The 12,836-nt window shown below is 43.6% G+C and overlaps 1 protein-coding gene across 1 annotated transcript in view; it reads right to left on the reverse strand.

Annotated features, from left to right (window-relative positions):
* Window positions 1–880: 880 nt before the first annotated feature.
* The window catches only part of Fli1 (Fli-1 proto-oncogene, ETS transcription factor), a 117,520-nt gene continuing 105,564 nt past the window's right edge, over window positions 881–12,836 (reverse strand). The window contains exons 6-9 of the mRNA XM_076924599.1: window positions 6,860–6,925; window positions 4,915–4,974; window positions 2,858–2,905; window positions 881–1,621 (exon numbers count right to left, since the gene is read on the reverse strand). Of these exons, the coding sequence (XP_076780714.1) occupies window positions 1,092–1,621; window positions 2,858–2,905; window positions 4,915–4,974; window positions 6,860–6,925 (704 nt within the window). The 3' untranslated portion in view covers window positions 881–1,091. The remainder of the gene's footprint in view (window positions 1,622–2,857; window positions 2,906–4,914; window positions 4,975–6,859; window positions 6,926–12,836) is intronic.

A 12,836-nucleotide genomic window follows, 5' to 3' on the forward strand; every position in this document is an offset into this window, starting at 1 on the left:
TCAACTCGTTTATTCACTCTTTAATTTTTAATTATTTATTTTTTAATACTGTGAGATATAGGAAAATAACTCTGCATAATTTATACAGTTAGTTGCCTTCTGATTGGTTGACCTTGGTCTGGTGGTCTGACAAACGCACAGCGCTTGCGAATCTGAGTTTAGAAGTCCCCACAACTTTTCAAAGTTCTGGGACTCACTGTCATTTAAAAAAAAAAAAACACACACAAAAAAACAAAAACAAAAAAATGTTATTTAATCCTCTGTCCTTAAGGAGTGTCTGTGTTTGTGTTAAACTTTCTTAGTTCATATTCTGACTATTTCTGGAGAGAATAGTCAGCCAAGCACATATTGCCCATTGTAAGGAATTTTGTAATACTCGTGGCTTCTTAAATACACACATACACACACATCTTTTAAATTCCAGTTGGGCAAAAAACACAACAAAAAAAAACAAAAAAAAACAAAAAAAAAAACCAAACCCAAAACAAAAAAAAAAAAAAAAAAACCCAAACGTTACTGGCCTTACAGCCAGTGTTCCAGTTGCCATCCGCTGAATTAAGTCCTCCTAAGATTAGATTATAAACATCCTGTCTTGATTTTTACTAAGTCTCAAACCAGATCAACCCTGGTCAAGTCCATGATTCATTATTGTAGGGAATCCTACAATGATGAGACCCGTGTATTGATAAGAAACTGCCTTGGTCATGGAAAAAAAAAAAAGGAAAAAAGAAATGTATACTTCTTTCTCAGAATCATGGCATAACTACTCCAGTAACCTAGATATTTAACTCATTCGATGACAGGAGGTTGAGAATCCAAACTGGTGGACTGGCCCATGGAATGATCCTTTTTTTTTTTTTTTTTTTTTTTTTTTTTTTTTCCAGGTAGAGGAAGCAAAAGTTTTTAACATAAAAATAATCATTTTTTTTAGAAGAACAAATACAAAGGTTCAAATACAAAGGTTCTATCCAAAAGAAAGAACATCCAGTTTTCTTATCTCTTCAAGGCTACTACTGTGCCTTTTAGAGTCCAGAGTATCCAGTAAGAGCGAGAGCCAAAACTTCGACCAGAAGGCCAACTGGTGTTAAGTTCTAGTAGTAGCTGCCTAAGTGTGAAGGCACGTGGGTGTTAGGATGGCGGGGGACACTTGGGTTTGGGTAGATCCCAGCAGTGGGGGAGGTCCAGTATTGTGATGCTGCTCCAAAGAAGCTGGAGGAGGTGACAGGCATGGAGGATGGGTGGGGTGGGACAAAGTTCACCTTCTGTTGATGGGCGTGGTAGGAAGGCATGTAGGAGATATCAGAGGGATACTTGTACATGGATGTCTCTGTTGGATGTGGCTGCAGGGCCTGGGCAATGCCATGGAAGTCAAACTTGTAGGCATACCTTTTGCCATGCACTTTGGTCATAATGTTTTTATCATAGTAGTATCTGAGGGCCCTGCTCAGCTTGTCATAATTCATATTGGGCTTGCTCTTCCGCTCTCCCCAGCGCCTGGCCACCTCATCAGGGTCCGTCATTTTGAACTCCCCGTTGGTCCCCTCCCAGGTGATACAGCTGGCATTGGCACTGTCGGACAGTAGTTCCAGGAGAAATTGCCACAGCTGGATCTGCCCACTTCCTGCAGGTAGGTGGGAAACAGGAGAGGGTAGTCTCAGTAGTGATTCTTACATGAAAATTCTTGTCCTTTCCCCCAAACAAAACAAACAAAACAACAAAAACAAAATCCTTTATTGGCTAGGCCTGGTGGCACATATCTTTAATCCTAGCACTTGTGAGGCAGAGGCAAGAGAATCTCAATGAGTTGGGGGCTAGCCTGGTCTAGGAGTCCAAGACAGCCAGAGCTCTGTTACACAGAGAAACCCTCTCTGGAAAAACAACAACAACAAACAAACAAAAAACCAAAACCAAAAAAGAAACTCTTTTCTCTTATGTCAGAATCTCATGGAGATGACCCTTCTTTATTCTTTCCTTTAGGAAACAGAAACAGGCACATAATAATTTTAAACGTTTACAGGGCATAGGGCGATACTTTGACATGCGTACGTAATGACTGATGGGTTCACAGGCCCATCTCTTCAAATGCTTGTCCTCATCAAAGATGATGAACACTCATCTAGCTAGTTTGAAAGGTACGATACATGCTGTTAACTCTACTGCTGCCACCTAAATGAGAGTATTGAGCAAGTGTATTAGATCTTAAGATAGATTGTCCTAAATCTGTGGGCAGAGGTAAGAGTAACAGGAAGGAATGCTGGATGGCGCTTTATCTTCTGGGCAAGAATGGTCTGGTTAAAGAGTAGGGAGGAGACCCAAACAGCTTGTGTTCCCTGTAGTACTGTAAGTACAGCAGACATGTGGGCCTGGCTTTTGTTCCCTTGAGCCCTCAGTCACCATGGTTTGGGTTTAGAAGAACACGGCTGAGAGTTATTTTCAATAGCGAATCCCTAACACCTTGTCGAGTTCACTTTGTGTGCAACTCTTTAGGGATACACTTCTTTTTGAAAGGCTGGATAACTACAGCATTCAAATTAAACCCACAACACTTGGGGGCATTCATGAGCCCGGTATGAGGGATAACAGAGTTTCTTTCCTCACGGGGAATGTCCATCTGAGTCATTTGCCATGAATGTAAACCTCTGTGCAGAGATGCTTGTTCTCCAGAAAGATCTTCTGGCAGCGGACACTGATACTCACTAACAGGCCCTGCCTCTTGTCTGTGCACAACTGAACGTTTGACTAAGGAAGCACATGCGACCTCCAGACAGGTGTCTGTACTAAGGAGTAAGGTTTCTGTGACCTTACAGATATAATGAACATTCTGGAGGGAAAGGCTTGCAAGTTCAAGTTAACTCACCAGGGTTTGCTAGGCGGCTGCTGGTTGGCCCCAGGATCTGATAAGGATCTAAAAAGAAAAAAAGAAAAAAAAAAGCTTGCTTCATTCCTCATCAAATAATTTGACAGCAGCATCAAGATGAAGGAAACCTTAACAGTTTCTACTTTTATCTCAGGGCCACAGAAAAGCTTGATCAAAGACCACAGTTATGGCCCAATCAACGTGGACGAGTGTCAGCACTGTTTCTTCATATTCGGTTTCTAAACTTTTAGATTATGCTGTCATTACCTCCCCCCCCGCCCCCCCCTCCCCCCCCCCCCGGCCCCAAACAAAATCACTCACACGTTTGAAAAGCATCTGGTTAAATTCAACCAGGCAGTGAATAAACTGAAGGATCGCTTATTAAAACAGTCTTAAAGAAGGTCCTACAGTGATTACTAGCTATTAATAGTTCTTTCTAATGCTGAAGACATTACACATGTCTGAGTTTTCTGATGGACTGTAAAAAACAACCAGGTAGCCTGGGTTCTCCTACAAGCTATGTTATGAACTAAATCATGGTTTGGACAACTTCTGGGTATTTGTTTTCTCAGCTACGAAGAGTGGGTTGGGCTGCTGGCCTCAAATCCCTTTGACCAAAACTCTGTGATTTTAAGCTTGAAAATGTCAACACTAATTAGAATTTGTATTTTAGCTATGAAGTCACTACTTTTTAAAAACACGCTGCTTTTTTTTTTCAATTATAGTAGTCATTATTAACGAATTAAAAAAATTAATTTGAACAGTTCTCGAAGCCTTTTAGTTCACCTTTCTAATTAAATTTTAATATTTATTTTAATGAAACTGAAATTGTTGCGGCAGATATTGAATGTTGTTGTTTTTGTTAGAACTTCTTTAAAATTTGCTCTACCTGACTTGGTTTTCACTCGAATTTCACCTTTTAATGTAATTTCTCTTTCTACATTTTGGGTGGAAATGGAGAACCACGTTTGCCCACCCCCAAGCAAACAGCTTGTTCAGATCTTAATTCAGATTCTTAATTAAGACAGTGGAGCTGAGTACAATGGCTGTCTTCAGATCTGTGTAGGGTCTTCGAGTGGTACCTTTCCCCAGAAGGCAAGACCAGAGGAGTAGCTGAACAGAGGACTCTGTCTCAGAAAAGAATTAACTCAAGATAGGTTGTCAACTTCCTGTTTGTTGTGAGCATGCAAGTGGGAGCAGGGACAAAGCCAGGGCGGGTCTGGGGCAGGTCGGGGCTGGGCTGGGGGCAGAGGCTGGGGACAAGAGCAGCCCATCATAAGAAGTCATGCTACATAAGAAGTCATGCTACAGAGGGTAATAGACTGCAGTTCTCTAAGTCATTTCTTTATTAAGGGTCTCCGGGTCCATAGCTTCAAAAGCTCTTTTGTCTTAACTCTTAATATCCACCAGGTGAGGGCATCTCAGTATGGTTTAGGAAAGTATAAAACGCTTGGAGAAGTGGGGGCTCGGGAGTGTCAGCTCTGCTTGTCTTTCAGCAAATCTTTTCACCCATTTGAACCTGTCTTCTTCTATGAAGTAAGGCATTGGACCATTTCAGTTTTAAGTTCCTTTTAACGGGTCGCTTCTTGGTTCGAGGACTTCCTGCTTAATTCCCAGATATTCTCTTGGAACAAAGAAGAGACAATGTGTGACTTAGAGTTGCCTCTTGGTATACATAGGGGATTCGTCCTAAGGCCTGTCAAGGACATCAAAATCTTTGACAGCTCAAGTCCTTTACATAGAATGGAGTATTTGCATATAATCTATGCATATCCACCCATATACGTTAAATCATCCCTAGATTACCAAAATGACACAAATGCTATTCAAATAGCTGTACTGTATTGTTGAAAGGCTAGTGAAAAGAAAACAAGTCTGTCCACATTCAGTGCAGATGTAGATTCTTTGCTGAGTATTATTGGTCTGTGGTTGGTTAAATCCCTAGGCATAAAACCCACAGATATGGACGGCCAACTCTACACTGTCTCACTCCACCATTGACTGACTCCACAGCTGTGTCACACACAAGGGAGAGGCTTCATATTTGAGTCACATACCTGGCTGGGGCCGTTGCTCAGTGTTCTTGCCCATGGTTTGGGCTCCTCCAAGGGGAGGACCTGTGGAAAATAAAGAAGAAGTGCTAAGTGGACTTTTCTTCAGTGGCAGGAAAAATGTTCCTGTCACATCTCTCCCGGAAGGAGGACACGTGAGTTACCACGTACGCACTCTTTCATGGATTTATGTGCTCATTTTATTCATGAATACTTATCACACCACTATGCTGGCACTGGTCTCCGGTCAGGAGAGTTAGCAACATAGTTATATTTTAACAGAAGGGACAATAGTGAACAATGTCTCTTCTGATATGGGGTTGTACCATTCCTTTGAAATGTAGTACCTTGAGCTTCAAGATGACTCTGTGGGAAAGACTGTTTGCTGCATTAGGTCAAGGGCCCAGATTTTAAGCATCCACACATAAAAGCTTGACATGGCTATGTACATTTGTAACGCATGTCCTGGGAACGGGGAGGTATTGGCACAGAAAAGAAGATTGCCGAGGCTTGCTGGACAGGCAGGCTAGCTGAGAAATGGAGAACTCCAGGGTTTAGTAACAGACTTTGTCTCAAAGGGACCAGGCAGAGAGTGATAAAGCAGGACTCCCAAATGTCTTTCTTTGGTCTCTGTGTGTATGCATGGGTACATGTCTATACTTGTGTCCCCCAAATGCACACATGTGTCTCCTCTATCTTTACGGAGTTCCCTCCTTGAGAAAGTGCAATTTGAGCAAAGATCACCTGTTGCCTGTCACACTGTGTTTTGTGAGAGCCCACCCCCAGGGTTCCTCACGTTTACCCATCTGGCTTCCCCATATTTGAATGTATGCTGCTTTGTATGTGACCTGTGGCTCAGTGTGACTGGAGTACTCACACTTCTGTATTCAAACTGACCCCTCCTACTGTTCAGCACTCAATGCCTCCTTACGACTAAAGATCTGGGGTCTATTTTCAGAGTGCCATTCGCTATCCCTTTTTTTTTTATCTTTTGTCCACTATACATCCTAAACTCCAGAAACCTGGGTTCCTCACTGCCAGACATACCACCACGGTCTTCCCTGACATCTACCTCTTCAAACTTGCCTGTCTTCTTCTGCTCCCTTAACCGAAACATGGCCTGTCTGTAGCGGTAACTGAAATGGTAGCAGATGCACAAACGCTCTTTACTACGACCCAGATGAAGGGTTATGTGTGACCGTGATTTCTCTCTCCTGCCTAAACTACTGGTGCTTGCCTGGCTCATCTTTGTGAGACCCTTACAGCGACGTGCTACATGAAGTGAACAGATACTGCACACTCATAACAGAAAGAGATCCTGGTTATCGCTTGCATGGACACAACCACATTGTTAACATAATCTCCCTTACTTTTCTTCATTTCCCTGCAGCTTTACTTCTTGGAAACAGTAAGATAGACATGTTGGTTGAAGAGTGAATTGTTCTCTTTCATTGCCCTTTAACGGAAGATACTGGGTGGATTTCAACAAATCATCAGCGGATCATTGTTAGACAAATTAATGTCTGTGGCACACGGCATCTCATAGGTTATCTTTCCCGTCAGTCTCTCTAACTGTGGCTAGGGATATTGGCATGGCTAAGCCTTGTCATATGGAGAATATAAGTCCTAGAGATTCATCGTCCTGACTGAAATAACAAAATCCAGACCAGTTGCTTTGCTTTTATAAATCAATTTGTCCTGAGAAAACTTCAAACCTTATAAGTTCTTAAACTAAGTGCACATAAATAAAGTGCAAGCAAATAAGTACAAAAAATATCAAAATAAACCTCAAAGGTCTCAGCATCCCCTGCAAATTGGCATTGCTATCTAACCAGACAGCATGAAGACCAATGCTTGTTCTTAGTATGTCTTATGACCCCACACCCACATCCCAACTTCTGGCTCTCAGGAAACATTTTACTCCCCCCAAAATATTTTCCTATTTACTTACTTTTGTTGAGGCCAGAGTTCATATTATTGCTCCATCCTCCTCTCCTGACAGAGTCATAAGAAGGGTCTATTGAGAAAGAACAAATGAGAACACATCAGCTTTGTCTGTTTTGCAGGAAGGTTATATGAAGACGCTCTCTTGGTGATCAGAAGAAGTTAAATTTATTTCCTCAATAACTTGCTAAGCACCACTAAATTCCTGAAGTATCGTCTTCCCTGAGGAACATTGACCCTAATATATTATTTGTCTAATCTGGGAGCTGAAGCAGTAGAAAGAGTCCTGAACTTGAACTTGAGGACTGGCTCAAACTCTATCTCTGTTGTTATTTGTTGTGAGATGTGAGATGCCCACAGGGATTTCCTGATCCTTGTCTTTGTAGAAGCAAAATTGTATATGAATTATCTACCTCCTGGGGTTATGCTAATAGACAAGTGAGAATACTTGTGAGCTACCTTATAAAATTTTCTAAAATTATAAAATACCACAAATCAAGGGAAAAATAAAAAAAACTTTTCAATGATGCAAGGATGTTGGGCAGGGCTGAAAATCTAAGGGGTGATGTCTGGACGAAGGTCCCTGGAAAGAACATCTCAAGGCCCAGGCTCATGGCATTCCTGCAAGGCCAACTCCATCATAGCTCCTCATGGCCCTGGTGCTATGGAATGACATGCAGACGTGTGTCCACATTGTAGGCTGACCAAGGCTCTCAGACATTTCTGTAGCAGAAAGAGGTGGGGTCTTGTAACCACACATAGACGTAAGGCCAGAAGTGTGGCGAGGACCAGGGCTGACCAGGGAATGAACCGACAGAGATCTTTAAGCTAGGAGAGGCTGGCACTATACGAACCCTGAACTTTGACTCAGCTTTTCTCTTCCACAACCATGTTCAGAAACTGCTTAAGTAATGGCCTGGAAACATTCATTTCCTTTCTCATTGTGTGAAACCCATTGAGACATGGCACAGGCCTACCAGAAGGGCTAAGGATACAGAATTATGACTTTCAAAGTCTTTCCCTAAACAACAAAGGAACCATAAAAACCATCTGAACAAATGGAACACAAACCTCATCAAACAACTGTCTGACAGGGTGAAACACAAACCATCTCCTTTGGCCCTTCCTGAATCTCTCAAACAAATTAGAATAAGGAAGGGCTGGGAAGATGGATGGATGGATGGATGGATGGATGGATGGATACATCTAATTGCCTGGCTTCACTATTACCGGCTAAGACAAACCAAAAGACAGGAAGTGTCCTTGTGGAAAAATCCACGTGCACATGCACATTCCTCATGGGTCTGGAAAAGTCAGTTCAGATTTTAAAATTATAGTCTTTAGCAATTGGCACGAAAAGCAAAACAGAGCATGGGTGGGGGGGGTATCAGGCTGGAGAAGGAGGCAGGGAACAGGACAAGGAGAAATAACTCCTTTAAGTTGTTGTGTTTTTATTTTTGACCTATTTTTTTCTTTATTTCCTAAAAACAGCTTTTCCTTGTTTTAAAAAAAAAATAAGTGAATTGTAAGTCAACTAGCCTGGTTATAAGCTTGGAATGAGGTTGATAGCTTTATGAACACTTTCTGAGGGGGCCTCTGGAGTCCCATGGGGTGCATTCAGCTTTAGGATAAGCCTCAGGCAAGGGAGAGCCAGCTAAGTTTTGGAACATGATGTTCATTCGGTCTCCTGACAATAATTTAGAATCAACATTCTGTACGGTGTTGTGTGCGTATATGGGAGAAGTCAGTCATATAAAACAAAGTCCTTGTATTTAGACATTGACGCAGTCTGTAAGATTGTTAGGTATTGTGACCATGTGTGGTATTGTGATATGGTTTAGATGTCAATGACTATTGGAGGGGAAGGAGGGAAAGGTAAGTAGCATTGGGGGTCTTAGGGACTTGAGTGAGACCTAGCAAGAGGGGAGAGAGTGAGCCATGAAAAGGCAGATGGTGCTGCGGACATGGCAGCCATATAGGGTTGTAGAGGGAGAGAAGTAAAGGACAAAAAAGAAGGAGCTGAGTAGTCATTTGGGACCTTGTGGGAATGAAGATAGCATCTTTAGGGTCTTCATCATTCAAACAATAGGGCCAAGAGAGGTTCCCGGTACGTAGTGACTTCGAGAGCCAGAGAGTATGCATTCCAGGTGCTGTGTGGACAGCACAGGGAACCTAAGGAGTAGAAGTAATTTTGTAAGGACAGAACAGAAAGTGGATAAACTGGAAAGTGGTAGATGTAAGTGTCTTAGTTAGGGTTACCATTGCTGCAGTGAAACACCATGACCAAAACAACCTGGGGAGGAAAGGGTTTGCTTCAGCTTATACTTCCAGGTAACAGTCCGTCACTGAAGGGAATCAGGACAGGAACTAAACGAGTAAACCTGGAGGCAGGAGCTGATACAAAGACAACAAAGTGGGGCTTCTTCCTGGCTTGCTTCCATGGCTTGCACAGTTTGCTTTCTTATAGTACCCAGGACAAGCAATCCAGGGGTGGCACCACCTACCACAAACGTGACCCCGCCATCCATTGGTCACCAATTAAGATAAAGCCTTACAGCTTTCTCAACGGAGGTTCCCTCCTTTCTAATGACTCTACCTTATGTCAAGTTGGCATAAAACTAGCCAGGTGAATAAGTAAAAAGGAGGGGGACCCACTAAGTCCCAGGAGTTGCTGTGTGCCATCTGACGTCTGGAGCACTTGTAAAATCTCCCTTAAAGCTTTCCACCTACACTTGCCTCAGAAAGCTCTCATCCCTGGGTGAAAGCTGCCTCATAACAGTTTGGAATGATCAACTTTTCAGCTCACTCAGGGCCATGGCTACAGTTATTGTCAACTTCTTGGCCCCTTTCCTTCTGTTATTTTATTTTAGCTCTCAGGGAAGGGCAGGTTTATGAAAGTTCCAGAATGTAGGAGCTAGTTTCCTAGGCCATCACCAGATACTTTGGTAACTCTAGGTGAGCAATCATGTTTTGAAGTTGAAGCTTGAGGTAGGAGGGCATGACAACCCGTCTTTTCTAAGATTTTAATTTCAGTCTAAGATTCGGCGTCCTCAGAGGTCAGGGATGCTGAGCCTCGCAGGGAGATGCTCTCATAAGCCTATCTTGTAGCCCGGGAATTCCAACTCAGTGCCATTCAGTCCTACCATAGGTGAAGACAGAAGTGTATAGACAGAGAGGCTGCTCCACAAATCAGGCTTGCAATGCTGTCACTCTGAAGTTCACTGAGCAATAAATGGCCATGCCATGATCAGCAGGCATCTTCAGCCAATGTGTGTCACTGCCAGTGGAATCAGACATGAAAAACACAGACTTCTCTCCCACCAGCCTCTTTACATATGCAGAAGTTCTTTCTCTGGCCCCTAAATCAGAAAAGCAGTGCCAGGGCCCATGTATTACACAAGCCAGTGAATGCACCACAAGGGAGCTGTGGTATAGGGGACATCTCCTTCATGCAAGACTGAAATTAAAAACCAGTGTTTTGAGAGTGAGGTGAGAAGGCAAGAAAGCCCAAGGCCAAGAGCATCTAGCTGCCTCGGATGCTTAAAGCATTGGAGACCTTTGGAGCTGACGTGAAACGGTCAAGTCAACCCTGAGCACAAGGACCAACGTGACTCATGTTTTAGAAGAAAATTGTCATCAGTGTTGAAATGATCTGTGCTGCTGTCACTCATCTGAAAAACACCCGGAGCAGAAACACGTTGGCCAATTTGTTAAATATGCACTCTCCCCTGCTTCTCTCCATCCTTCTGACTCTCCTTTTCCATTCATTAATTCATCTTGACTGTTTGTATTCCACACACAAACACTAGGTCCTCACAGCTGGGAGCTGTTATGGTTTAGAATGTGTGACAACACTGAGTGCCCTGCACATGGTACACATGCAGTAAATACATGTCAATGAATGAATGGGATCAGCAGTGTCTCCTTCTTGTTAAAAGCACACAGTCCCTGTTGTTGTCAGCTAGCAGAAAAGAATCCAAGACTCTTACCTTCTTGAACTAGGTCTCTAGCTAATTCAGGCCTGTGGTGATAAGGATTACAGACTATGTCCACATCGACTGGGCATCAAGCCACCTATTTTGAAGTGGAAGCTGAGAGTGTGTCCCTTCAGGGAGGTCAGGAGCTGGGTACCACTCATTTATGTGCCTGGATCAACAGCGGATAGCACGAAGGGTGGTGGTTCTGTAATGCTGTGTCATCTTGGGTGGTCATCAGCATCGTGAAAGTACATCCTGATATTTAAATATCAGGTGGGTAAATATAAGCGAAATGGCATTTATCAGAACTGGTCCCCATTGTTCATAGGTCAATGTTATCACTCAAATGAGGGGTTGTGTTTTCTCCTATTAAATGTTCCCCAATTGAAACCCTGGCAATGAGGTCAGCTCTAGTACCAGACACACTGACAGACATATCTGTAACCAACATGGGAGAACCGGGCAAGCCTGTTGCACAAATTCCTACAGACACTCTTGACTCCAGAGCCAGATACTGCCTGGCTATGCTCAATGCCAGCTAGTGCAGAGTTCTCCCACAGGCTGTGGTAGCTCTAAGCAGCCAAGTGCACACATACAGATGCCCCACATATGGTACATGGAGTCTTCATCCTGACAGCTACATCTGGCTTCAGAATAGAAAAGTTTGAGGTGGCCAAAATCTCAGTGTCAAATATGTGACAGTCCAGGCCAGCACCCGAGGTGATGCTCTTAGACCTTCTCTGGGGTGGTAGATGGCTTTATCAGCAGAAAATTATGCCCTGGTTCTGACAAACTCTCTTTCTGCTTCAGGGAAGGCTGACACCCCCTGGCTTTAAGAAGTACTAAGATGACAAATCCTATTGTGATTTCTTTGCTGAGCAGCCACCAGTGGGCTTTGCCTAAGGTTTCTGGTTTCAGGCAGTCCTGAGGTCAGTTTTCGCCAAAGCAAAGAGACCTGGGCCTCATGCCGGGAATTCTGGGCTTTGCCAGCCATTGTGGATAATTCTTCCCATCTATGGGGCCCTGAACAGTTTCTCCATTATGCAATGCTCAGTGTGGCTGGATGCGACACTAAATGGTCTCTTAGATTCCAAGACAGCCTCCTAGGGTAGAGAAATATGAGCTCTGAGTCCCTGTTGGAAGGGGAAGGCTTTTGCTGGCTGTGACCATGGCACAGACACACCAGTGTTAAAATGCTCCTGGAAATATGGCCTTCATCTCTGGAAATACCTTGTTCTCTACTGATGCGTCCAGTAACTGTCTGAGACCCAGGTGCATCAGCCTGTACGCAGCTCTCTCCCTGTCATGACCTCATCTACAGCCATCAGCAGCACACAGAAGCCTCTCTTTCCTTCCCTCACTACACTGGGCCCTGCTCTCTCTATGCTTGGTGGAAAAAAGATGCACTTTCCTTGAAACTTCTCACTGAATTTTTGGTTTTTGCCCAGCAGGCTGGCAGTGTCTCTGATGTTTATGCTTGGAAAATCTGGGTCTGCTTGCCAACCTCAGTGAAGCCAATAAGCAAGGTGCTGTCTTTGTCTGGGGACAGTCAGATGTCCTAGGGCATGATCCTCTATCTGAGTGGATTCTCTATCTGAGGTCATATTCGCCTAGTAGATTCTATCTCTGTAGAGGTATGGATCTTTCTGACCACCAGCCTGACTGGGATTCTCTGCTTAGGACACCTTTGGGCTGAATACCTCCTGCAAAAGCTAACTTTATTTCCTGAACCCCCAGTTCACAACCCTGGAACAGTCTCTCATCTAGAATTATCTCTGTTATGTTCCTGTTCATATCAGTCCTGACTTGCTCTTATCTGACATACTTACTGGCCTGGATCCTATTTTAAATCCAGGGGAAAATCAACTTACCCAGAAGATGGGCAGTTTAAACTGAGTTTAGGGCTCTGTCCCAGGAGAGGGGTGCTCCTTTTTTGGCTAGGACCTAATGTTGATTTCAGTGGCTGCACATGGCCCTGGGATCCATCTAATCCCAGCTTTGTACCTG

Source organism: Arvicanthis niloticus, chromosome 26 (assembly GCF_011762505.2).
Source record: "Arvicanthis niloticus isolate mArvNil1 chromosome 26, mArvNil1.pat.X, whole genome shotgun sequence".
Lineage (NCBI taxonomy): Eukaryota > Metazoa > Chordata > Mammalia > Rodentia > Muridae > Arvicanthis > Arvicanthis niloticus.